This window comes from Styela clava, chromosome 13, assembly GCF_964204865.1.
Source record: "Styela clava chromosome 13, kaStyClav1.hap1.2, whole genome shotgun sequence".
NCBI lineage: Eukaryota > Metazoa > Chordata > Ascidiacea > Stolidobranchia > Styelidae > Styela > Styela clava.
This window is the reverse complement of record NC_135262.1, coordinates 11,985,728-12,011,509: the sequence shown is the minus strand read 5'-3', so window position 1 is coordinate 12,011,509 and position 25,782 is coordinate 11,985,728. Positions and strand designations below refer to the sequence as shown.

The following is a 25,782-nucleotide window of genomic DNA, read 5'->3' as shown; positions in this document are numbered from 1 at the left end:
TGGAACTAAAAATGTAAACAGAATAACCACATACCAAGTGGTGCTCTTGCACATTGACTTCCACATCCGGTCGAACAACATATTCTTCCGTAATTACAATCATTGTTTGAGTAACAACGATGGGGGGCTTCCGAAGTATGCGAACCAAGATGGCGGACATCGGAATGTAACATGTGTACTAGGTTAGGGTTAGGCCATAATTTTAGGTATGAATACTACGGGAGGCTCTTGGCTAGTCTTCGAACTGATAATAGGACTAAAATAAGGAAATTTGGAAAAAAATTACCCATGTTACGTTCCGATGTCCGCCATCTTGGTGAGCATACTTCGGGAGCACCCAACGATGAATACAAATTCCTATTTTATCGGTTGCATAAGTGACAGGACATTTTGGATCCCATCTCGGAAGTAATCGGATCCCTAAAAGATGATGAATAAGCACGAAATAATATTGAATAGAATTACTAATTAAATTCGAATAAAACAACTTCTAATTGCACAAACCTGCATCGACATTGGCGAAGTATACAGCAAAAAAGATTACACTGTCAATTTTCATTATATTGTCGTTGTTTTTCTTTCTCAAAGATTCAAATATCTTTGTTCAATATTGCTTTTTGAAGATACAACTTTCTAACTCAATTGAGGACATAGGGAAAAGAGTCATATATATAGGCTATATTGCGAACGACCTTGAGTTTTTAAAGTATAAATTATCTGGGAAACTCCATAACTTAACATCCTGTCATAATTCAAAAATTTTCAAAAGAAAAGTTGTAGTTGCCGATGTGCTCAACTTGTTTGCTCGTAGTCTGAATTTGATTTTAAATATGATTATGCGATGATTCGACGAGATTCTTTCTCTGAAGTGATAAGATTCGCAATTTTTAGCACTATTCATAATCACCTATTATGTAGTCAAGTGAGGCTTTTTGTCTATCAGCGCATGTAAACGTCCAAAGTTTTCCTTTTCTCTGTTGGAAGTGAGTGCTGACTCAAACCAGCCCGAATTATTTCAAAAACTCATCCAAATGTTCTTCATTTCTATTAAAGGATTGGTATTAGATGAATCTGTGATTTTGATTCATGCCTAATTGTGCGTTGGAGTCCTCACTTACAGTTAGTACATTTATATGATTTTCTATCATAATAAATATAAGTTTTGATGAACAAAGTTTTGTTTAAATCTATCTTTTTGATTTACTTGCTATGAAGACAGTACCAGAAAATTTGCATGTCCCATCAAAATATCACATTTCTTGTCCAAACCTGTGGCCTATCGGGTACGTGTCACCCAGCCGAGGGTCCGTAGTATTTCTTTTCTCCATTTGAATAGGATACAAAAATTATTTCAAGCTCGAAAACGTTTTATACCGTGACCTGTCCACCTAAGGTCCTAAATAGTCTTGTTATAAGGTCTTTTGCATCGCTTCCCATGCGGATATGAATTCCTTCGCAGCTGAGGGTGTTGTTTTTTCGAGGTGTAAATGCAAAAAAATTACTTTGTATTTGATATAGTTTTTTAATATCGTTTAGTTTTGTAATGGTATTATATTACATATTTAATAATATGTAGTACATATATTTTTTCTAGATTACTTGATTGAAGCATTAGCTAATACAATCAATTGTACACTGTAAACTGAAAACAAGGAATTTCTCAATTTTCCACTTTTTATGAAATATGGTCGGATGAAATTTTACCCACCATATAGCAGTGTAATATCTTTTTAACACCCAGTTTGTCGCTTACTAAAATAGAATGACCCTTCAGTCCTAGAAGAAGTCGCCAATCATTTTTGCCACTCAAAGCGTTTTTAGTAACATGGAGTTATTGTTATTCTACCCTTGTTCATTAATATAGGCCGCGAGCCGAGGCCATTTATCTTTCAGTTTCGTAGCGCACATAAGGTAACTACCTGAAAATGATTTTAAAATGTTCCTTAGAAATTTAGTAACAAATATTGCCTTGTTCCCACTTCCAAAAGTTGCACGTTTTACAACGTTTTACAAGACGCTTTTACTACAGTAATTATGTGTTACCATCTGTCCTATTTTCTCTGCTTTTCCGGTATCACGGGCCAATGAACGCAGACTCATGCATGACGTAACAATCAAATTAGTCAGCTGTAGGTGAATCCCCAGTGGTCGGATGAATATCAGATGTACTACTACTGCTGCTCGCTTTTGCGTTGAGTAGCCTTTCCATAGTTTTTTTCAGTTATTATTAGTTCAGTTATTCTAAGGAGGTGTTGAAAAATATAAGTAAGATATTAAACACTTGTATATCCTTACCATAAATAGCAATTTTAGTTGAGCACTAGCTCATAAGACGTTGTTAAACAGGTACGGTGCGGTAACTCCAAGGAAGGGTAGACCTAGAATAATATGTCACAAACAACGATATTTTCTGGCTTGCATGAAATGTTTATGATTAATTTAATGACTCTTCTTGACTATTCAGCAGACTTATACTACTATATAGGCCACAGCATATTTGAAAATAGAAATTAATGGCTGTTTCTGTGATGCACGGTTGTGTGAAAGAGAAGGAATTAATCAATTTTACTAATGTCGGTTGGTCTAAATCTAAATTCATAGAGTCGACAAGAACCTGGGAAGCAATGATAAGTTATGCCCGAGTGGAAAGAAAAGTAGCATTGGAAACGATTGAGAGGTGAGAAATCAAGTTGTAGACAGACAGTTGATGTTTTAATATAGTCTATAGTCCATACTCATACTGTCATAGGGCATTTCAGACTGTGATAGGCTATATCAAAATTTAGTGTAGATATTGTCTAGTACTGGTATGCAAACACTGCTGGACTGTAGTAGGCTACATGCAATGAGCATATATACGCTCATTGAGTTCATCAGATAAAATGCATTATGTATTCAAGGTATTAGTTAGTATTTAGTGGCATTTTCACTCATACTGTTCCAAATATGATTTTCTTTCTCATTTTAGATAGACTACTGTACTACGAAAGAAAACGGCAATTATTCATCAATCCGACCTAACGCAGGCTCTAATCCCTGCTGCTATCAGTGCTATAAAATGGATTAAACAAGAAGTCTTGAAGAGTAAAGGTATATGAGAATCATAATAGTTGCAAACAGCTCAGATGGGCTATTCATATTGAAATACTTTAGCACTTTTTTGCAATTGGAACTGCCCATCAAACTCATGTTGGAGACTTCATTGAGGTTTTCAATTCATTTTTTCTCAACTATGAAGATCTATGGTTACTTAACGAGGCATTATTAAATAAAGCTGAGGAATTTGTTTGTTCACTGTATGAAGAGAATATGAAGAATGTAAATGATACCAGGGCACGTCTATTTAACACTGACAAACGTAAGGATTATACTCTATCACCCAACAATGATTCACTGACGAAGCATGTGGCCCTCAAATCAGTTCTTGAGTTGGCAAACTGCAAGTGTAAGAAAAATAGTCAAAATAATATATGCAAGTGTGCCAAAATCAACTTAAATTGCACAGATTTTTGTTTTTGTATTGACTGCAAAAATCACATTTCGAGATAGTGGATTTCGAAAACAATTCAGAAGAAAGTGAATTAGATATTGTAGTTGATTTAATAAGTATCATTTATTTTATTTTTTTCGGACATTTGTTAGTGTCGTAGTCCTGTTTCTAGAAATGATATTGCCTTTGTTCAAATACATAACCACATAAACTAAAAAAAGACTAATTGTAATATTTCTGTTCACTATGTTATGTACATATTGTACATTCATTTAATTTTCTTGACTTTTCCGGTAAATTTCCAAGTGAGAAATAACTGATTTATTTGTGTTTTCGTGCTCACGATGTTAATTTGTGACTTCATGGCCCAAAAATAAATACGTTTGATAGCTTCTATAAAATGGATGTAGCTTTTTATGCTGTTCTTGTTGTAAACTGCTTGTGGTTATTACATAAAATTAATTCGCTAATGTGAATCAGCATTGTTGGTGTCGCTGCTTTCGAGGTCACTCGCGACTCTTGTCACACAATTAAAGTATTTTTTGTTGTTGGTTACATGTATGCCATATTTTTCTTAATCTACCTAATAAATTATGATTGACTGAGGAAGTCCGATTTTGGTCAGGCAAAACATTACAGGAATACATTTGTGTTAGTGTGCTGTAGGGCTCTCGAATTGCATAGTTCTTATGTATGTGTTGTAAACTTATGGTTATTGAATTTCCGGGAACCTCTTTATATTCAATTTCGCATCAGGATTGTGGAACAAGCTGTAATGCGTTCAGTATGTTCATTTTCACACAAAACTGAAAAATTTATTCAGTTACCAGATGTGCGCTACGAAACTCATTTTCTGGGCGTGTTCAAGGCTTCGTCTCACGGCCCATATCCGCGGTAAGGATCTACAAGTGTTTAAAAACTTACTTATACATTTTTCAACAACGTCTTAGCATAACTTAACTAATATTAACTAAACAGGGCTATGGAAAGGCTGCCCAACTCAACGCAAGGTCGAGCAGTAATAACTAATATTCATCCGCTCGCTAACAGCTGATCCGATTCAATTGTTACGTCATGCAGAAGTCATTGTTCATTGCCGAAAATGTAGAGAATATAGGACAGATCGTAGCACATATTTCTTGTAGTAAAAGCGTCTTTTCCGTAAAACGTGCAACTTTTGGAAGTGGGAACAAGGCAATATTTGTTACTAAATTTTTAAGGAACATTTTAAAATCATTTTTAGGTAGTTACCTGATGTGCGCTACGAAACTCACTTTCTAGGCGTTTTTCAGGGCCTCGGCTCGCGGCCTAATAGTGCAGTACAATATTTTTCACATGATCTATTACGTAAACATATCATACCCGCGTTACATCATCACCATGCTCACGTCATATGTTCCACGTAATAAAAACAAATGCTCCGTTAGCGCACGATGGAAACTACCTATATCTTTGATAATCAAAATTGTAAGCTTAATATTATCTTCATTTATTTGAAGGAGGTTTATCTGGTCAAAAGTCATCTTTTTCAATGAGACAATCCACAATCTCTATTTCGTCACGTCCATTGATTTTTGGTATTCGGTATAAATTTTAATTGTATATAAATATACCTGTTATTCAAAGCTAAAAAGCTTTCGACTCAGTGAGTTGCAATGGTTGTACGTATGTACCCGCGGGCAATGGGATGTCAATTGCACCATCGAAATCAGGTAGTATGAGTTTGTCACGACGAGCTTCTTATTTTGTACACGAAATATTTATGGGGATTTTATGTCAAAAAGCAATGTCATGATTGTTGCATCATTTGGATATCTTAAATTTTGTATATACGATTAAAACACTATAAGACTTCTCCCGTGTTCAATTCTATTATTCACTTTTCAAATTTTCTCCTTCAATGAAATCATTTCTTTAATAAAATATTAACTCTTGAATTTTGACAGGATGTTAAGATATGGAGTTTCCAAGATGATTTATTCATTAAATACTCAAGGTCGTTCGCAATATAGCCTATATATATGACTCCGTTTCCTTATGTTCTCAAATCAGATTGAAAATTGCACCTTCAAGAAACAATATTGAACAAAGATTTTCGAAAATTTTAAAAGAAAAACAACGACAGTATGATGAAAGTTGCCAGTGTGATCTTTTTTGCTCTATACTTCACCTATGTCAATGCAGGTTTGTACTATTAGAAATTGGTTAATTTAATTCAATTTTTATTTCAAGGCATTTCCGATTATTGAAACATGTGATATCCTATGATTGCTGGATAATAACTAACTGAAATCTTCTAACCTAGTAAAAATACGAATTTCTTTTAAAGCAATAAACTGTATTTGATGAAATACTTTATATGTATAAAAAAGTAAAATGACAATAAAATCTGATTAAATTATAAAGCGTTACAATATAATATTATTACTAACAGTTAATTTATCATCTTTTAGGGATCAGATTATTTCCGAGATGGGATCCAAAATGTCCTGCCACTTATGCAACCGGTCAAATAGGAGTTTGTATTCATAATTGTTACTCAAACAATGATTGTAATTACGGAAGAATATGTTGTTCGAACGGCTGTGGAAGTCAATGTGTAAAAGCACCACTTGGTATGGGATTGTTCCTTTCAAATTTATAATAATTTGAATCCATTTATCTAATTCAATTAAATGAAAGAATGGGGCAGTTGACCAAATCTGTATCGAGATATAAATTTAAAATAGGAAACAAATATATTTTAAGTACGAGGAAATCCAAGACAATGGAAAATTATCAAGTTTGAGAGTGTGTGATCATTGGTCTTTAGATTTGTTTGTCGTTCCCAAAAAAACTGACAAATTCTTGCAGTATTATAATTGAGCTCATACAAGAAATAATATTTTCTAAAAATATAGAATGAAAAAGTCCCATACTCTTGTTCTAAAACATGGATTTACTTTCAAATTTCAGATGAACGATGCCCGCCAATAAATCCAAGAATGTTAGAACTCCGTAAAAGAATATTGTGTCTTCCACCATCATGCTACAGTAATGACCAATGCAAGAATGGAGATATATGTTGCTATAATGGTTGCCATCAAAGATGCATCTCACCACCATGTAAGATTTCTTTCTACATAAATTTAGTTTTTAAGTACTTTTCCTCTCATTTGCTCATACTACGAGGTATAGAATACTGATTAAAAACGGTATGTAGCCTAACATGAAATTGTAATGTATCTCTCAATCATTTATATATATTATTTCGGAAAAAATTATTTTTAAATATATTTCACAAAGCACCCGTTTGAAGATTTTATTGATATTTTAAAGAATGTCGATTTAAAAAAATGCGGCGAAACAATTCAAACAGATTCGATAAACTATTGTTTAGAATTTCTCCATAAAGGCATGCAAGAAGGGCATTACGTGAGCAGTGGCAAACTACGAAGTTTTTCACAACTCTAGCTCCAAGTTTATAAATATGTTTTGAAAAAAAATCAAACAAAAAAACTGATGACAACATCTTCTATTAATATTATTGTTTATTAATTCACTTCAATTTAGTTACAGACCCACGATGTCCTCCAGTTGACGACAGAGTTGGAATCTGCTCAAATGAATGTAAATCAAATGTAGACTGCACGGAAGGATTAATTTGTTGTTCAAATGGATGTGGTACTCAGTGCCAATATCCTCCATTTATACCATATTAATTAATTTGTGGAAAAAATTATAAAATATTATATGAAACATGCATTTTTAAACTTTGCTCTAGTATGTAGATATAGACCATAGGTAATGGTAAATTTTTACAGTGACAGAACGATGATATGGGCAAGTCTACAAATCGCCTAAATAAAAAATTAGTATCGAAAATATTTTGCGCGCTTACATTCGAATAATATTATAACTTAAACAAAAATCAATACTTCTAAAAAACATTTATGGAGCCAATTAACAGCATAGATTCATAATTTTAAGTCTCTAAGATTCTTCTTGAAGGTCCAATTGAGCTTTAGTTTTTTATAGATCCCCGCAACACCAGTATATATTTCTGGCTGAACTTATGAGGACTTTGATTATTGATATCACAAAGAAAAACAAGTTCACTTTCACAAAGTTGCAGGCAAACAAAAATGTTTTATATTATTATGTTTATTAATATTATGTTTTATACAATTAACCCTTATATTATATCAATATAATATTACTGCAAGGGTGTGACAGTTTTGTCTGAAAAGAACAGAAACTATCGTGAATAATATCATATCCACTCACAAACTTTAAGAATTTTCGTTATTTCGAAATATCGCATCGAAAGTGTTGTTGAAGTACATAATGATTATCAGATTTCTAATACTAGATCTGATATCCATTCTGGGAACAAAGGTTCTTAACTTCTTAATTACGTTTATTGATCATACGCAAATGCAAATAAACAGTACAAAATGTAGGTAAACGATTACATCCGACAAATTAGACAATATGAGAACTAAATTCAGATAAAAATGTTTGTCTATTTTACAATGTTTTGGTATTGTATATTATAAAACAATCAATGTACTACAATATAAAAATGCGGAAAGATAATGTACCACTGTAGAAATTTCTAATGTGAATTAATTCGAAATGAACTAATCTAATCATTTAAAGTTATTCTGAATTATGTTTTCTGCATTTCCGAGATACTGTATTGAAAGGGAATTTTAATCCACTACAAATATGACTTCTTTCAATACAGACAATTTTCTGGCGAATAATTCAAACTAGATAAACTAAACACGCCAACAAATAAAAACAATATCAAAAATGAAACATATCATTCATTTCATCTTTGCTACATATATTCCCAAGCACAGAATGCCAGCTAATAATATAGTGACATTTGTTAACATTTCTCTTTGAGCTTGCTTGAAAATAGGCATTTCCCACAGCATATTCGCTAGTTCACCATCCTTGTTTATCCATGGATATGGTTTTGTTGGTATGGGTTTACCAAGAAATTCACATAACGGTTTCCAATCACTTTTGCATTGGATTATTAGAAGTCGATTTTTTGGACAATGCTAGAATAAAAGCATAAATAGTAATATTCAGATGAAAATATAACTGATACTGCTTATGGTCGTTACTCGTGCGCTGCTCGTGGCGAATGGACGAATATATAGGAAGTCGCAATCTGGGAAGTCATATTGCCCCACAACACCTGATATAATTAGTGCGTTATGAATGCTTACAGAAATTCCAACACTGCTATTGATCAAAGTTGCTTACGATAAGTGTAGTAGATGTAAAACATTATTATGATTTTAAGCATCATTCAGCGGTAATCCTCAAAATGATGTTGCCATAACGATACATAAAAGCTGTGTTAATATATAACTCCAAAACATTTTAATATTGACAAATGTATTTTGAGCATTATATATATTCTAATCCTGGCAAAGTGACTCAAAACTATGATTATGTGATACAGATTGTTCCAACACGAGATTTTTGTTTAGACGAGTGGTTTTCAACCTGTTGCACCAAGACTGTACAGGGGTTCCGTAAATTAACATTCAAATCCGAGAGTCTATATTGTTATATTTATATTGTTTCAATGTAATTGTAAGCCGTTAGGAATGTCACTAAATTGCAATCTATGAAGTCATAATGCCTTACAACAGCTGATCGTTCTTAACACGGGAAATATGCTTGTGAATTGGCAGTATTTGTACATCACCCAAATGGATGTATTTGTATACTTGGTTGACTGTATATGTATGGCACGATACCAAACACGTCGAGTCCGTTTGAAACAATTGTATATTCCGAAGGTATATAATTTTCTGTAATGTACTTGATAAAGAAACTATTTTACTTACATGAATGACATGAGCAATATGTTTTCTATAAACTAACTTGAAAGGCAGTACTGGTGTATCGATCAAGGTGAAATTGAACATACCGGTTGTTTTATGCCCAAACGCAAGATAACCTGCAAATGTATAAATTCATATACAATCAGATTATAGAACTATCAATATCACTCGTTCTCCAACGTGTGGAATAACGACTTTTGTTCAAATTTCAATATGTTTATCTCGGTATAGTACTTAATATCCTAACTTTAAATCTCACATGGATTATTCAAATATGCAGCAAATTTTCTCCAGGTTGACGACAAAAGGGAATAGTAGAAACGACGCAATCTACCGCTCGCAATCATTTGTTTCTTCATACTTTTGTACCAAATTTCATCATTGTCTCTCACCATCAATATAACCTAGGAAAACAAAAAACTGAATGAAATAAAGTTGTTTTAGCTATATAGTAGAAGTAAAACCAAAGTTTTAATATTGATGTAGAATTATATGCTGAATTTTATATGCTGATGATGAGAGTGATAAGCCACTTAATTAACGTTTCCATGTTTACAATTTTAGAATGAATGTATGATTTCTAACCTTTGCTTCTGGGAACACCTCCACCAATTCCTCCCAAAAATAATATGCCGGACTGGCAACACACGCATCGTAATCTTTATAAATTGATAGAAATTCAGAATTCCAACCTTCGATAGTGAATTTCATGTAATTCTTCTCCAAGTGAACAAACACGTCGATATAGTCGCATACTGTATACCCCAGTTCTTCCAATGCAGAATGCATAGACTTTGTTTCGCATTTAGACATTCCTGCACATATCACCTTCATATCTGAGACTTGTCTATCTATCAATTCGGAAGTAAATTTCCAAAATGTACGAGTCGTATTACTTCTAAATCATTTAATAGGCTGCGATTTACAAAATAGATACTGCAAAATATCAATTTTCGTCCATATGTCAAATTCAAGCCTTTGTTACATTTGTTGTCGTATATATATACATCTGTGCAGTGTACATCCACTAATGTCCCGGATGAATCACTGAACAAAGACTAAATATACCGAGTAGTCCTGCAATGAAGTGTACAATTTATATCATATATTTGCATAGTTCTGAATACATACTAAGGGTGACAGCACATTTGAACCTACGTACATTTGAACCCGTACATCTGAACCCGTAATTTGAACCCCGGACAATTGCACCTGTATACTATTGCACCTATGGACATTTTCACCCGCGGACATTTGAATCCGTGTACGTTTGCACCCGCGTACATTTGAACCCATGTACATTTGCACCCGCGGACATTTGAACCCATGTACATTTGAACCCACGAACATTTGCACCCGCGGACATTTGAACCCATGTACATTTGCACCCGCGGACATTTGAACCTACATACATTTACACCCGCGTACTTTTACACCCGCGTACAATTGTACCCACAGACATTTGCACCCATGAACATCTACACCCATGGGCATTTGCATTTACGGATATCAGCGTCTTTACATATACACCCTTATCCTTCCATGCTATATACTATAGTATATAGCAGGGCTACTCAACTGGCGGACCGCGGTCCGAATCCGGACCTTTCGACCATAAAATTTGGACCGCGTTTGCTTGTTTATTTTAGCAGCATAAGCATCGTTTTATAGTTTTAAATGATTTTGATACAATTTAAATACACAGCTGTACAGTTTGTCGTACTGGTACCGATGTGCGACATGTGTGTCCATATTTGCGAGCCATTCATTGCTCTTGTATTTAATTCAATATTGAATTTGAAGTTTCGCTTATTTGATGAAATAAATTTTCTGTAATGTCCGGACCCCAGTAATTTTGAAGTTTCGTAAACGGAGCTTTGGTGAAAATAGTTGAGTAGCCCTGGTATATAGGATTGGAAGGTACACTTAGGATTCTTTCTCCAAATGCATACGTTGCGAAAACAATCAATATTACCATGGAATTCTCGACTATATACTCGAAGGCTGTACATTTGAACCCATGACAATTGCACCTGTATGCTATTGCACCTATGATATTTTTTTTGTTTCTCGGATAGTTGAACCCATACTAGCCCTAACCCATGGGTTTTAGCACCCGCATATAGATTAAACCCGTGGATATACACATGGGTTCAAATGTACGTGGGTTCAAATGTACGGTCACCATTTTCTAAATATTTAAATTATATTATATATTTATATTATACTCCGTCTGTCATTGTCATCGCAGTTGTCGATATCATAAGACTCAATGGACAAAATGTTCCGCTGTAGAATGCGACCCAAAATTGGGGAGTATGATTTGTGCTTTGAACGGTCGACGACTCTTGAAGAGCGCGAGCAAGGATTTTAACTGATGTGTTAGTTCGATCCCGCGCAAAGTTTTTCCTCGCATCAATGCCCTTTTTCCCTCGCAGATAGTTCGATCCCGCGCAAAGTTTTTCCTCGCATCAATGCCCTTTTTCCCTCGCAGACAATTCCAAACTGTTTCTTCAGGACGTTGCAGCAGCGAAGATGACAAGTCCCTTTGCGAAAATAAGTTTGAAACATGGCGTCTACATTTTCCAAGACCACAAGAGGAAACGACTTACTGATTTACAAAGGCCACGAATATTGTAAGCGAAAGGATCGGGTTTCAGATGCTACTCATTGGCGCTGCCGTCAGTTTAGGAAATTTCGATGTAAATCGACTGTTGTTACGATCGGTGAAAATGTAATAAAAGAACTAGGATATCACAGTCATTCTGGCGACAGCATTAAGACTGAAGTTGGGATCATCCGTGCAACATTAAAAGAAGCAGCATCAACATCATCAAATACATCGACAAGATATATTTTAGGTGAAGTATTGAATAATAGATCAAGAGATGTACTAATGCGCTTGCCAGGCAAGTCGACTCTGGAGGCCAATATACGCAGAGTAAGGCGACAGAAAAATTGTTCACGTACGAATCCTACAAGTGCAAGCTTTGATATTCCGAGCGAATATTTAGATATCATTTTGCATGACACTGGCCCGGAGGATCGTCATCGGATAATGGCCATTGGAGATCGATCACTACTTGCACATCTAGATAGTGTCACATATCTTGGCGACGGTACATTTGATGTGGTGCCCGGTATTTTCTTCCAGTTGTATACAATTCACTGTAAAGTGGGCGCATCCTATCCACCATGCGTATTTTTCCTACGAGACAAGCGACAAGAAACATACGTTCAGATGTGGGAAGTGTTGAAAATCATTTTCCCAAATGCTAACCCTACCAAAATCATTGTTGATTTTGAAATAGCAGCTATCAATGCATTCCATGCACAATTTCCTCTGGCCGATATTAAAGGATGTTATTTTCACCTGTCACAAGCTAAAATTCAAAAAGTTGGTTCTATCGGATTGAAAGAGAAGTTTGAATGTTTACCCTCTTTCAATCTGAAAATTAGGAGTTTGGCAGCTCTGGCTTTTGTTCCCATTAACGAGGTTGCCGAGGTCTTCACCTTGCTTTGCGACACCTTCGAAGATTCGCCCGAATGCAATCAACTTTTGCAATATTTTGAATCTACCTACATTCGTGGACCTCAAGTGGGTTCACGTCCAAGAGAAGCAAGATTTCCCCCTCGGTTGTGGAACTATGCCAAAGAGATTGAAATGATGCCTTCGGCCCCAAGAACAACAAACGCTGTATGAGGATTTCACAACGCCTTACAAGGAATGTTCCGATGCAAACATCCGAGTATATGGGGTTTGCTGAATGGCCTACGAAAAGACATTGCGGTCTACAAACTGACTGCGGCAAATGCTCATGTAGGAGTTACGGCCCACCAAAGATCAAAGTATGTACAACTTGCTGTTAGGTTGTCAGTTAAAGTTTTTTCATATGGAACTGAAACCGACAAGCTGAGGTATCTCCACTCAATAGCTCAAATGCAGCCTATTTGACTTTGATCGTGATATCGTAAAATTTCGTTTATCGTCATTATTTTGATTTGTTGTTTAACTATTGTATCATAATTGATAAATTCCTATTTTGTAAAACGTCCATAGCTACTCTATCTCAAAATTGATCGCCCATTCGACACAAATTTGTGAGTGATAACTTTATTGAGATATTAAAATAAATGTAATCCGTAACCTATGACGTCGTTTGTAAATTGCAATATCATATTTAACAGACCATATTAGCTGAATATGTTCGATTTACTCTAAATAGTGTAAACAGCAAAAACCATTTTTGGCCACGATAATGATTTTAAAACTTCTTCACTTTCGAATATTCAACATATTTACATGACTTACGATTTCTATGTATAGTTTTGTTCTGACATTCTAATGAACTAATACTTCAATAAAACTGGCATTTGGCTATGAACATGTTGTTACAAAAATGACATAGTTTCATTATCTTAATTTCATATTTTCTTAGAAACGACGAATCTGTGCGTTTATTTATTTATATACAGACAATAGTATTCAATATATAGATTGATTTTAGGAAAATTGGCAAAACCTGATTTGAGACAACACTCATTTTCAACAGTAAAGCGTGGTCGTGTATGCATACATATAACAATTTTGTAAACATGCTAGCAAGAAAACATGAAGTGGCCACAGAGCTCCCAAATCTCATGCTAGGCGGGATATCATAGTAGGCGTTTTCGGTGCAATAATTTCAGAACAAATTTATAGGAGTTGACCACTAAAAATATTACTGTAAAGCTAGTTTTAGTAAGACCCGCATTTAAGACTTCATTGGTCTGTGAGATATTTGTTCCGTATTAGCCCTTGTTTCAGGTATTTCAACGAAATACCGCTTTCTAGGTCATCGTCTGTTTTGGAGATCGCGGCTAACGAAGGAGATAAGGATTTACAAATATCAATGTAAAAAAAACAGCAAAAGAAAAAAGACCTTGGCAGAACAATGTTGTTTATATCGTTAAGAGACGTTTATCCCTCGGACTAGGGACTACAATGACACTCAAAAATGCTTGCTTCGTGTGTGTGTGTGGTATGGTAATATATGGCGCTTTAAACAATTTGAGTCTTTTGCGCCAGACAATTTAAATCAAAATTTTGTATATGCCTATAGTACTCTCTTGGTAGATTTCACAAAATCAACAAGAGCAGGGAAAATGCTAGGGTCGCGTAAGATAGCTTTGAGTTGAAATTCAATGCCATAATCGCGGCATTTCATCTTTAGTATGCGTCTTTCATTTCTATATGCACGACAGTTCATTAGAAAATGTTCTACTGTCTCTGGATCATTACAGAAATCGCAAAGTCCATTATTATGGCATCCTATTTTATGGAGGTGCCCATTTAAACGGCAATGTCCCGTCTGAAGTCGAAATAAAATTTTGTCCATTATTCGTGGTGACCAAGTGGAATTTTTGATGCTGTCTTCAATTGAGGGGAAAATTGTCGTGTTATGAAACGCTTGGTCACTTTGTATAAAATGTTGATCCCATTTATTAGCGCAGAATTGTCGAATTTGTGATTTGACTTTGTTTTGTGATTGGGATAATCTTTTGTCCACATCGACTTTCGCCGCTGATACCTTTGCTATTTTGTCGGCGACTTCGTTACCCGGAATGCCAACATGCCCTGGAGCCCATATTAGTGTGATTTTGCATCCTTGTTCCTGTAACTCAAAAAGACAAGTCTGAATATTTGAAGATATATTACTAATTTGATCCGAGTTATTATTTATAGCGTGTATAGCAGACATACAATCCGATATGACAAGTATATTCCTTTTATAGTTATTTTTTGACCATGTAAGGGCACTATATATTACAAAAACTTCGCAATCAAACGAGGAACAGTCTTTGTCTAGCCTAAAACACATACGAGAATTATTATATGGAACATAAACCGCAGCACCGCATTTGTCATCAATTTTTGACCCATCGATATAGATATGCACGTGTGATTGATAGGATTCATTTATATATTCCAAACTTATAGCTTTTGTTTGGTCGGGCGTATACCAAGGAAAAAGTATATTCGATAATGCATCGTCGATATTAATTTCGTCCAAATACCATGGGGGAATTTCTTCGGCTTTAATAATACTAATATCCAATTTGTCAATATCGAAAGTCCTTGCAATCATACCAAATGTACGAAATGCTGGAGAGTTGGGAAATATTTCATGCCATGAGTGTTCGATGACTTCGTGGCAAGGATGGTCAACAAATGTTAGCAGTTTAGCCTTATATAAGAGGCATAATTGTAGTCGTCGTATACTCAATGGCATCTCATTACAACAAACTTGTAAAGCAATTTTAGGCGTACTCATCATGCCACCTGCAGCGATGCGTAGACATTGAGATTGGATAATTTCGATTTTTCTTATGGCATTTATTGATGCTGAAAAATAGGCTTCCATACCATATTCAATAATGGGTCGAACTAGGGATCTGTACAATGACAAAAGGGGTGATTTGTTAGCTCCCCAGCTAGTTCCAATAAGCAAACGCAGCAGATTAATCCGTTTACTACATTTTTGTACAACATATTCGATATGTCTCTTATAATTTAAGCGCCTATCGAAATAGACTCCGAGGTATCTTACTTCATTCCTGACTGGGAGTATTACACCGTTTATGTGTAGTTGTATTGGTGGTAATTTTCTCTTTCGGGTGAAGAGTACAACTATTGATTTTGTGACCGAGATCTTAAAACCCCATTGATTGCACCAGGACTGAATGCAATCCAACGAGTTCTGAGAGGAAATGATTAAATCTTCAATATTGAGACCAATGTGCCATAGAGCGCTATCGTCTGCAAACAATCCAACATTATCTGATGAAATAGTACTAGGCATATCGTTTATCATTATATTGAATAGCAGTGGACTGATTACGCTCCCTTGAGGAATTCCGTTTTCCAATGAGAATATACTTGAAAGACGACTGCCTACTCTAACCTGAAATGAACGATTTGTCAGAAAAGATGCAACAAAAATCCAAATTTTCCCGGTGACACCAATGTTATATAGTTTGTATAAAAGTCCTCCTTTCCATACCATGTCATACGTTTTTTCCATGTCCAAGAAAATGCCAAGTACAGATCTTTTACTTGGTAAAGCTTTATATATGTCATCGTGTAATTTTAGATATGCATCAGTTGTAGATCTCCTCCACCTAAAACCGCTCTGTTCTCTACATAATATGCCATTTTTTTTCAACAAACCACTTCAGTCTGCGAACTATAATTCTTTCCAAGACCTTACATAAATTGCTAGTTAAAGATATAGGCCTATATGAAGATGGTTGGTCTTTTTGTTTATTGGATTTAAGAAACGGAACTACAACAGAGCGTTTCCAGGTATCTGGAATACTCCCTTTGTTCAAAATCAAATTGAACAATTTGAGTAATATGTCTTTACATTCTGCGGGCAATTTTATAAGCATCGCGTAGCAAATCTTGTCTAGTCCTGGAGCAGTGCTTTTTCTTGGTTTTAAAACTTGATTGAGTTCTTTCATTGTGATATTTTTATCCAATTTGTGATTAGCCTTGAAGATTGTTACGTCATGTGAGGATTCGAATGCGATCTTTCTTTGAAGAAATTTCGGAGTGTAGTTTTCATTGCTACTGACCGCCGAGAACGAACTCGCCAGAAGCTCAGCTTTTTCGGAATCTTCGATTGCTGTTATACCATTGTGTTTAAGGCCGGGGATTTGTTCGTATACCTTGCTTTTAGTGAAGCGCCTAACCATTTTCCATACGTTGCTGAGTTTTTCATTCTTGTCCAGTGAGCTACAGTAATCATGCCAACTCTGCCTTTTAGCCTTCAATATTATTCTTCTTGCTTCAGATCTACGTTTTTTATACATTATCACATTTTCGATGGACATCGACCTTTTCATTTTAAGGAACGCCGCTTTTCTTAGCCGTATGGCTTTGTCGCAATCAGCATTCCACCATGGGATGCCATTTTTTGTGTAGGATTTTGTTCGTGGTATTGATTCATTTGCTGCTGAGATAATCGCATTTGTAAGAAAATCATTGAATTCATTTATATCGCTTGTGACTATATTCTCACTGATGCGCGTTTTACATAATTCCGAGAACTTATCCCAATTTGCTTTATCGAGTCGCCATGATTCCATGTAATTACTTGTGTCACCGACTTGTGTTACGTTAAAATAAGTTTTAACCATTACGTGATCACTTCCCAGTAACTCGTTGGTCACAATTGTATTACATCTATGGGCAACATCAGGAGATGCTATTGTTAAATCCAATACCGACCAATTATTTACTCTGTTATGGGATAAATTTATCCTAGTGGGAACAGAGGTGTTAAGTACTACTAAATCTGTGCTGTCAATAGCTCCAGCAAGAGCTAGTCCTCGTTGATTGTTTGTTGGGCTACCCCACAAGAAATGATGTGAATTAAAATCCCCACAAAAGACTGTTTGTCGTGAAAATTGATCAAAAAATCGTTCGAAGGCATATTGAGAAATTCTAACATCAGGTGGGACGTATACATTGACTATCTTAAGATTTCCCAAACTAACACTTTGAGCTTCTGCGCCATTTAAAAGTTGTAAAGGTATTTCAACAAAAGATATATTATTTTTTATAACAAATAAGATGCCACCACCTTTACTAATCAATCTATCTTTGCGTACTAGGGTATACCCTGGTATGCTAGGATTATACTTTGGTGTGAGATTGCTTTCTTGGATGGCTATTACGTCAGGTTTCGGGTGTGAAGCACTAATAAAGTTTTTCAATTCACCTAGTTTCCGGTATATACTACGGCAATTCCATTGGATGATAGTTAATTTTACTTTTTGGTTGAATGTTGTTTTATTGCATTATTAAGGTTGCCAGCGTCGACATCGAATCCAAATTGAGCGCCAGCGGACATCGAGACAATAGCGTAAACATCACATTCTTTTCCACTTTGAGAAACCTCTAGCGTATTTTTTATGACTTCTGCGATAAATGCGAAAAAATGTATTGGGTCCAGAGATTGGGGCGACTATATTGGCCTATAATAGGCGCTTGTTGAGATGACTTGTCTGATGACAATATATCTTTCGACTTTCTAATCATAAGGACAGGTGTACTTCCTTGAAAAGGAACTTTACTGGGAAGAGCCGGAAAATCATTTGCCGAAAATTGCGCAGTTTCTGAAATAGTTTGCTTAATGTGGTTCTTTGCCTCCTCATACGGTGGTCTAGTACTCGCCATTGTTTTTTGAATCAACCGTTCCCGTTTATATACTTCGCAGCCACCATATGCGGCGCTGTGTTCTTGTCCACAATTACAACATCTTGTAGTTTCGGAATCACATTTATTATATTCGTGGTTTCTACCGCACTTGGCACAGCGAACTTTACATCGACAATTTTTAGCTACATGGCCAAATCTATTGCAATTAAAACAACGAATCGGTGGAGGGTTATACACTCTGGTCCTGAATCGCATATAGCCGATAGTCACGATTGATGGTACAATGCATGTGTTAAAACAAAATAGAACTGATTTACTCTGCACAAACTTGCCTTCGATTTTTCTATTAAGCCTTTTTACAAAGACAACACGTTGTCCAGATAATGCGTCCAACAATTCATTATCGGCCATGTCAGTTGGCACATCGCTAATTACTACTCTAGTATTTTGATCATTGTTTACAAACAATTCGGTCTTCACTGGAATGTTGGTTGTGCTACCGCCGATATCATCACATTCCAACAATAGTTTAACTTGCTTTTCGTTTGAACATTCAATTTTCAAATCCCCAGAACCAAGCACACGTACCGATTTTAGTGTTCCAAACTTCTGCACCAAATTTCTATGTATAACTATAGGATTGTACGTTCTCATCTTACGCTGGGTACCCCGTACAACAACGAATGTAGATATAACGTTAGCTTCGTAGAAGCGGGTAAATGCATATACACCAAAACTAACTACAAATGAAACAGTGTTGAAATTTAGAATATTGAGCTTGCGCCTGTAACATGAAAATTATTTGCGACTGGAATTTGCTGTTGGGGCAAACATTTTTTGTGAAAATGTGCGTGGGTTCAAATGTACGCGAGTTCAAATATAATATACGTTGGTTCAAATATACGCGGGTTCAAATGTCCGTGGGTTCAAATGTACGCAGGTTCAAATATACCTGGGTTCAAATGTCTGTGGGTGGAAATATACATGGGTTCAAATGTCCGCGGGTGCAAATGTTCGTGGGTTCAAATGTACATGGGTTCAAATGTCCGCGGGTGCAAATGTCCAGGGTGCAAATGTTCGTGGGTTCAAATGTACATGGGTTCAAATGTCCGCAGGTGCAAATGTACATGGGTTCAAATGTACGCGGGTGCAAACGTACACGGGTTCAAATGTCCGCGGGTGCAAATGTACATGGGTTCAAATGTACGCGGGTGCAAACGTACACGGGTTCAAATGTCCGCGGTGCAAATGTACATGGGTTCAAATGTACGCGGGTGCAAACGTACACGGGTTCAAATGTCCGCGGGTGCAAATGTACATGGGTTCAAATGTACGCGGGTGCAAACGTACACGGGTTCAAATGTCCGCGGGTTCAATCTATATGTGGGTGCTAAAATCCATGGGTGGAAACGTATGGGTTCAAATGTCCGTAGGTGCAAATGTCCATAGGTGCAATAGTATACAGGTGCAATTGTTCTGGGTTCAAATTACGGGTTCAGATGTACGGGTGCAAATGTACGCGGGTTCAAAGATAATGGAACCCATACTAAGACAGCGGATTACAAAATTTTTGTTCGTACGGCGCCAAATTATCGGGGAATAAACACATGGAGCACTTAGACAAAAACAAGTTGTTGCCTTCAAATAAAATTCGTTTTTGTGGTCGTTAATATGTACTTTATGCTTCAGAAGTGTGGAAGCCTGTAGGCCTAAAGAATAAAGACAATGTCAATCTTTTTTCCTCATCTCTGACTGATTTTTTTGAAATACTGAATCCATCACTCAAGGTCACTCAGATCAGTTCATTCTATAAAGAAATTGCAGTTTGCGAAATCGCAGCAAGTAGTGTGTAACTTTATTGTTTCGTTACAATAGAGCATACCCTACGTAACAGGAAGTAAACAACATAAAAAGTTACACTATAAGAAATGTTCGGTAAATTTTACCGTCATTTTGAAGGGTAAATTGAGAAATGGTGTCGATAAACTGATTCACCGACGAATCCATGTTATCCATGTTACGTCTGTGGATACTTAACCCAGCCAGAGCTTGATTTCAGTTTCCAGTTTATCCAATTTCCAATTTATCCGTAAACCGGAAAATCCAGAAATGGAAATACAGTACAATATGCCCTCTCTACAGCTCTAGCTTTGAAACGTTAGTATCTGATTACTAAATCAAGATAAGCTGGGGACTGGGAAAAAAGGGGTGATGTTGCTCCGTTAATAAATTGTAGTTTGACAAATATGGCTTTGAAATCACGGGTATCAATTAATTCAGCAATTACATGTTCATGACTGCTGTCATACTGTCCAGAACAAAAAACACTAATATTTGAATTGATTGAAAATTAACAATAGTGCAGAACAGTTTGATTTAAAAATGTGTATTTTTACTCAACTTGTGACCCTATAGAAAATAAATCAAAACAACATTTACCAAATCTATTATGCATATTTACCAAGACCATTTCTATAAACTTGTTCGAATCTCTATTGAATATGATCGAATTTGAACGTCTTTGATATTACATATTCGAGAATATTATTTCAAAATGTATTGCGAATGATTAAATATTTAATTCAGGCTAAGCCAATTTACTAGTATATGCTTTTCAGTTCATGAAATTGAAAATGATCAAAGCAATTCCGGTATTGAGTGAGGCACACTTTCAAAATGTTAACTTTTTTTATTAAAGATATTTGTTGCTTACAATTTTCGTTTGCTTGATTAATTGTTTGTCTGTTGTAGTGTTTCCGGAAGGGGGAAAATGGTGGTGGTGAAAGCTAAAACTATCGCGTGAGGCCAGAATTGCGAAATCGATATTAAACTTTCTTCATTTGAGCCGGAGTCGTAAACTCTCGGGAGTCGGAACCCGGAATCGAAATGTTTAATTTTTATTGAGTCGAGTCAGAATTTCAGACTTTCAATTGTAATAATCAAAGTCGAAATTTTTACAAAAAGTATAATTAAGTTAACTTAGGATTTTTAATACTGAAGAAGACTTGCATAATTCAACAATTTCATTATCAAAATTTGATTTAGTCTAGAAATCATTTTAGTATTCTGGGTCGGAAAATTAACGTATTTTTAATTCGGGATTTAAAGTCGGAGTCAATTGTATAATTTTCTCAACTTCACAGCACTGATTTGGACTAACCATTTTGATCATTTTCTGTTTATAAACTATACTACAATTTCTAATAGAATTGATATGCGTATAGCCAAGTGATATGCATATACTATATATGAGGTAAGCGAAATTTATTTCACTTGGTTCAATATAACTTCATTTAGTGCATATGTATTTTATTTATAGTTTATGCCAATATTATTTGCCCACATATACTGGTAAGATTGGCTGAATATGAGTATTATAATACTACTTTAATTTGAATTACTTCGCGTTGTACACGTTGCTTGACATAAAAACCATAGGAACACGTATCTTGTTTTGGGATCAACTGAAGAATCTCACCGATATTAGATTGCTAAGTAGTGGTTATTTTTATTGGTGGGTAAAACCCGAAATATGCAGAGTATAATTCTACAATGACATTGGTCATTGATGGTAAATTATCTGACACAGGCATAATTTTATATCGTGTCTTAAGTATATTCTGGTCCTAAAGAAACGGGCGAATACCAGTCGTTGGTGGTCGGGTGTAGTTTGCCAATACTTGTCTAATTATTCCATCACTCAAGTCCGCGATGAAAATATTCAATTAATTTTGAATGATTTCTCCATTAGTATTTTCAAATCTATGTATGTCTTTTGATCTCAAGAATGCTTTTTATAAATCTGAGCGTTCAATATTCACTTTCGAAGTTTGATTGTGAGTCTATTTTATTAATTAACATAAAGGGTGACTGACCCAAAAACAAAACCCATAAATTTCTCAATAACTAGTACAAGAATATGAAAATTTTCTATATTTTATTCACAACTGAATTTCTGTTAAAGTTCTATTGTACCCCAAACTTTCCTAATCTAGGACGAATTGCATAAAAGGTATGTTTCTCCAGAATATATACAGATTGCATACTTGGCGTTGGAGACAGTCTTGCATATACGTGCAGTATTGTTTATTATTATGTCGACATTATATTTAGTTTCCGGTATAATGTCAATCTCATAAATTTAATTGTAATCCAACAATTTATATTTTATAATAATTTTATTGTAAATTTCCTCTTGCATTTTAGTGATAGTTGTCCACGCCATTTTTTTCTTCTAATTCCCAAAACTTGTGGGGTGCCTCTGTTTCTACCAAGCATTTTTTCACAAATGCATAAGCAAGGACTAAACTCTTTGCTTATTGATTATTTATAACCCTCGGACAACATCTTGCTGAACTTTAAAAAAAAGTTTGTTTGCCAAGTTTGACATTTATTTTTGAATCAGGCTAACAAAAACGCGTGAAATTTTTTTCAGGATTTGAGCGTCTGCACCATCTTCTTTATAAGCTATTAAACCACAGGCCTAAAATGCAAGTTTTCTAAATTTTATATGGCGTTCACTACAGAATAACGAGAAGAGAACATCAGCTTTAAATCAGTACCAAGTACTTCACAGAGATGTTTACTTGGTAAAAACAAATTATATTTATATATTTTTCATGCTTTTATTAAAATTGCGAGCAATTAGACATCTCAAGTATTGATGTATTGCAATGTATAAAATACAGCTCATGAAACACTCTACTCATCGAAACTTAGATAAATACACTCCAAATAACGTAAAACCAACAAGAAGCGTAGCTGCAGTTGTCAACATTTCCCTTCGAGCTCGTTTGATAATTGGCATATTCCATATCATGTTACTTAATTCACCGTTTTTATTTATCCACGGAAATGTTTTAGTAGGCTTTGATTTACCGAGAAATTCACACAGAGGCTCCCATTCATTTTTGCAATTGTAAATAAGAAGTCTATCTTTAGGGCATCTCTAAATTTAATAATAAAATATAATGATAAAAAGATTATGCATTAATATATTCAAAGTTAAAATAATATTTGCCCAGAATAGGTCAAATTATCCTTCTAGAATTAAAATTTAGAGCACAGCATGTGGAATATCATATATAAGTTATTGTTGTTGTTATCTGCTTGAATATAAATGGTCTCGTCTAGTATATATGTCTTAGATGTGTCACAACTTATCAAATTATAATTACTACTCACACTTGTTGGGTTGGGTTCATTTTATTTTGAAATCATCGTAATTTTTGTACACATATTCGCATGATCGTTTAGAAATTCCATATAAAGTTTCAATTTTTTTCAGAAATTCGCCAATAAAATTTAAAAACAATCATTTTTACTCACGTGCACTACATGAGCAATATGTTTTCTATAGGCCAGCTTGTAAGGAAGTGTCGGTGGAGCACCGTAGATAATATCAAAAATGGTTGGTGATTTCGGTCCAAAAGCAAGCATACCTACAACGAAAGCTACATTGAGATTCAGTATGAAGAGCAATATTTCAATATGAAAATTAAAATTTTGTGGTATGAACAAGGTATAAATATAATATTTGTTTGTTTTATTGCTAAAAACTAGCTAATTATTTTCAACCAATGTTGACAATGTCTGGCACTTAACTATGGTTTTGAGCAAACATATAGATTCAAAATTTGTTATTACAATTTTCAACATTTGGTTAATCTAGATGATTTCATTCAACTACTTTTATGCTCTTACACGTATGTTTTGCAAAATTGAAGAAGTTTCTCCAAGTTGACGAAAGAAATTGATAGTAGTAAGAATGCAACCCATTGAAAGCAAGTAGTTGTTTTCTAATACTTTTGTACCAAATTTCATCATCATCTCTTGTCATCAATATAACTTTGATTAAAATTAGTTGAAATTTGGTTTACACATAGTTTTGTACAAAAATAAAAATGGGAAGAATTGAAATTGCTTCCTCTTATTGAAGCAACAAATTTTTACACTATTTGTTAAGTTAAAGTGTTCAAATCTTCAATTTTCAACCTCAACAATTTAGTACTTACAAACCCGAAGCAAAGCCTATGGTATTTCTTCGAGCAATACCACTCGTATGATTTCGAATTTGACAGTTTTACATGCGACAGTTATTTATTACTTAAAACAGCTAAAGACCTCTTTGCGAACTAAAGTTTCAAACCTCGACTCTTGTTGAAGTTTTCCATATCCTTGGATATGCAACTTAGATTGCCAAGCTTGAGAAGACACTCTAAAATGTTAGTCGTCCTTTGTTATCCAAAGCAATTATGGATGATGGATGATTCATTTCGACTGCTATATTAAATTGTATTAAATAGGCAAATTCATAGAGGCGTTAAGGAAAGTCCATATGCATATTTTCGTCAAAACCAGTTGCAATTCTTGTCGGTACTAATTTCATGTTGATGAATTGATAATACTATGTTCTAGTTGATATATTGCCAAATTGAAAAGAACAGACGTTTGGCAGACGTTGGGTTCAAGTTGTAGCTTATCACGCTTCGATTATATTACTCAATTTTAGGAAGAAAATATTTAATGATTTCCAAATTTATTTTTATTATAAAATGTCCGTATTGCTGATCTCTTGCAACAATATAGTTCAGATGATATTCTTACCAACTTGCTAGAATAACGTTAATTTTCTATTTACAACTCACCTTGGCTTTCGGAAAAGCTTCCATTAATTCTTCCCAGAAGTAATAGGTTGGACTATCCACCACTGCATCAATATCTTTGTACATACAATGAAAGTCTTCTGAATTCCACCCTTCGGTTGCGCACTTTTTATAATCTTTTTCAAAATGAGTATATGCGTCTGGGAAGTCGTATACCATATAACCAAGCTCTTCCAATGCAACATGCACAGACTTTGTTCCACATTTTGACATTCCTGCGCATATTATTTTCATTTTCTAATTTCACTATGATGTATGTCATCGCTGAAAATATATATTTTGTATTATGAAAGCATTAATTGCGGAAAGTATATTGCATTTTCTGTCAATTGCGCACCTAACAATTTTTTTATTATTATGGCATTCATTCTTTTTGAACCTATGTTTTGTCACAATCTTTATAATTCGACTCAAACTTGATACATAATCTAACAATTTCCGTACATTTTATACTCATTTCAATATTGTATGACACAACACTGTCATTGTTCGTGGATTACTAAACACTATCATTTTATTGTTGAATTAATATTGTAAGTGCTAAACATCCTGATCGTCCATGATCTTCAT

The 25,782-nt window shown here is 34.8% G+C and overlaps 3 protein-coding genes and 1 long non-coding RNA gene across 4 annotated transcripts; 2 read left to right on the top strand and 2 right to left on the bottom strand.

Moving 5' to 3' along the window:
* Positions 1-2,385: 2,385 nt before the first annotated feature.
* Positions 2,386-4,790, top strand: LOC144431460 (uncharacterized). The gene is made up of 2 exons (XR_013480035.1): positions 2,386-2,677; positions 2,969-4,790. It is a non-coding gene; the product is annotated as an uncharacterized LOC144431460 (long non-coding RNA).
* Positions 4,791-5,563: 773 nt separating this feature from the next.
* Positions 5,564-7,603, top strand: LOC144431191 (uncharacterized). Its single transcript, XM_078119016.1, has 4 exons — positions 5,564-5,674; positions 5,944-6,105; positions 6,446-6,595; positions 7,043-7,603. Exons 1-4 carry the CDS (start codon positions 5,617-5,619, stop codon positions 7,189-7,191), a joined length of 519 nt encoding a protein of 172 aa, XP_077975142.1. The 5' UTR covers positions 5,564-5,616; the 3' UTR covers positions 7,192-7,603.
* A 305-nt stretch (positions 7,604-7,908) lies between these two features.
* LOC144431376 (uncharacterized) lies at positions 7,909-10,176 on the bottom strand. The gene is made up of 4 exons (XM_078119442.1): positions 9,928-10,176; positions 9,602-9,746; positions 9,346-9,458; positions 7,909-8,544 (listed from the first exon to the last, which is right to left on the bottom strand). The coding sequence occupies exons 1-4, from the start codon at positions 10,174-10,176 to the stop codon at positions 8,302-8,304; spliced, it is 750 nt and encodes a 249-aa protein (XP_077975568.1). The 3' UTR covers positions 7,909-8,301.
* Positions 10,177-23,065: 12,889 nt separating this feature from the next.
* Positions 23,066-24,514, bottom strand: LOC144431169 (uncharacterized). Its single transcript, XM_078118983.1, has 3 exons — positions 24,251-24,514; positions 23,876-23,988; positions 23,066-23,495 (listed from the first exon to the last, which is right to left on the bottom strand). Exons 1-3 carry the CDS (start codon positions 24,384-24,386, stop codon positions 23,253-23,255), a joined length of 492 nt encoding a protein of 163 aa, XP_077975109.1. The 5' UTR covers positions 24,387-24,514; the 3' UTR covers positions 23,066-23,252.
* Positions 24,515-25,782: the final 1,268 nt, after the last annotated feature.

Coding starts and splice junctions, on each gene's coding strand:
- LOC144431191 (XM_078119016.1), top strand. CDS start 5,617: ATGATGAAAGTTGCCAGTGTGATCTTTTTTGCTCTATACTTCACCTAT. Junction 5,675..5,943: donor CTTCACCTATGTCAATGCAG/GTTTGTACTATT, acceptor ATCATCTTTTAG/GGATCAGATTATTTCCGAGA. Junction 6,596..7,042: donor AAGATGCATCTCACCACCAT/GTAAGATTTCTT, acceptor ACTTCAATTTAG/TTACAGACCCACGATGTCCT.
- LOC144431376 (XM_078119442.1), bottom strand. CDS start 10,176: ATGAAGGTGATATGTGCAGGAATGTCTAAATGCGAAACAAAGTCTATG. Junction 9,747..9,927: donor AGGTGTTCCCAGAAGCAAAG/GTTAGAAATCAT, acceptor TTGTTTTCCTAG/GTTATATTGATGGTGAGAGA. Junction 9,459..9,601: donor TGCATATTTGAATAATCCAT/GTGAGATTTAAA, acceptor ATACATTTGCAG/GTTATCTTGCGTTTGGGCAT.
- LOC144431169 (XM_078118983.1), bottom strand. CDS start 24,386: ATGACAAGAGATGATGATGAAATTTGGTACAAAAGTATTAGAAAACAA. Junction 23,989..24,250: donor CAATTTTGCAAAACATACGT/GTAAGAGCATAA, acceptor CTTTCGTTGTAG/GTATGCTTGCTTTTGGACCG. Junction 23,496..23,875: donor ATATTGCTCATGTAGTGCAC/GTGAGTAAAAAT, acceptor TATTAAATTTAG/AGATGCCCTAAAGATAGACT.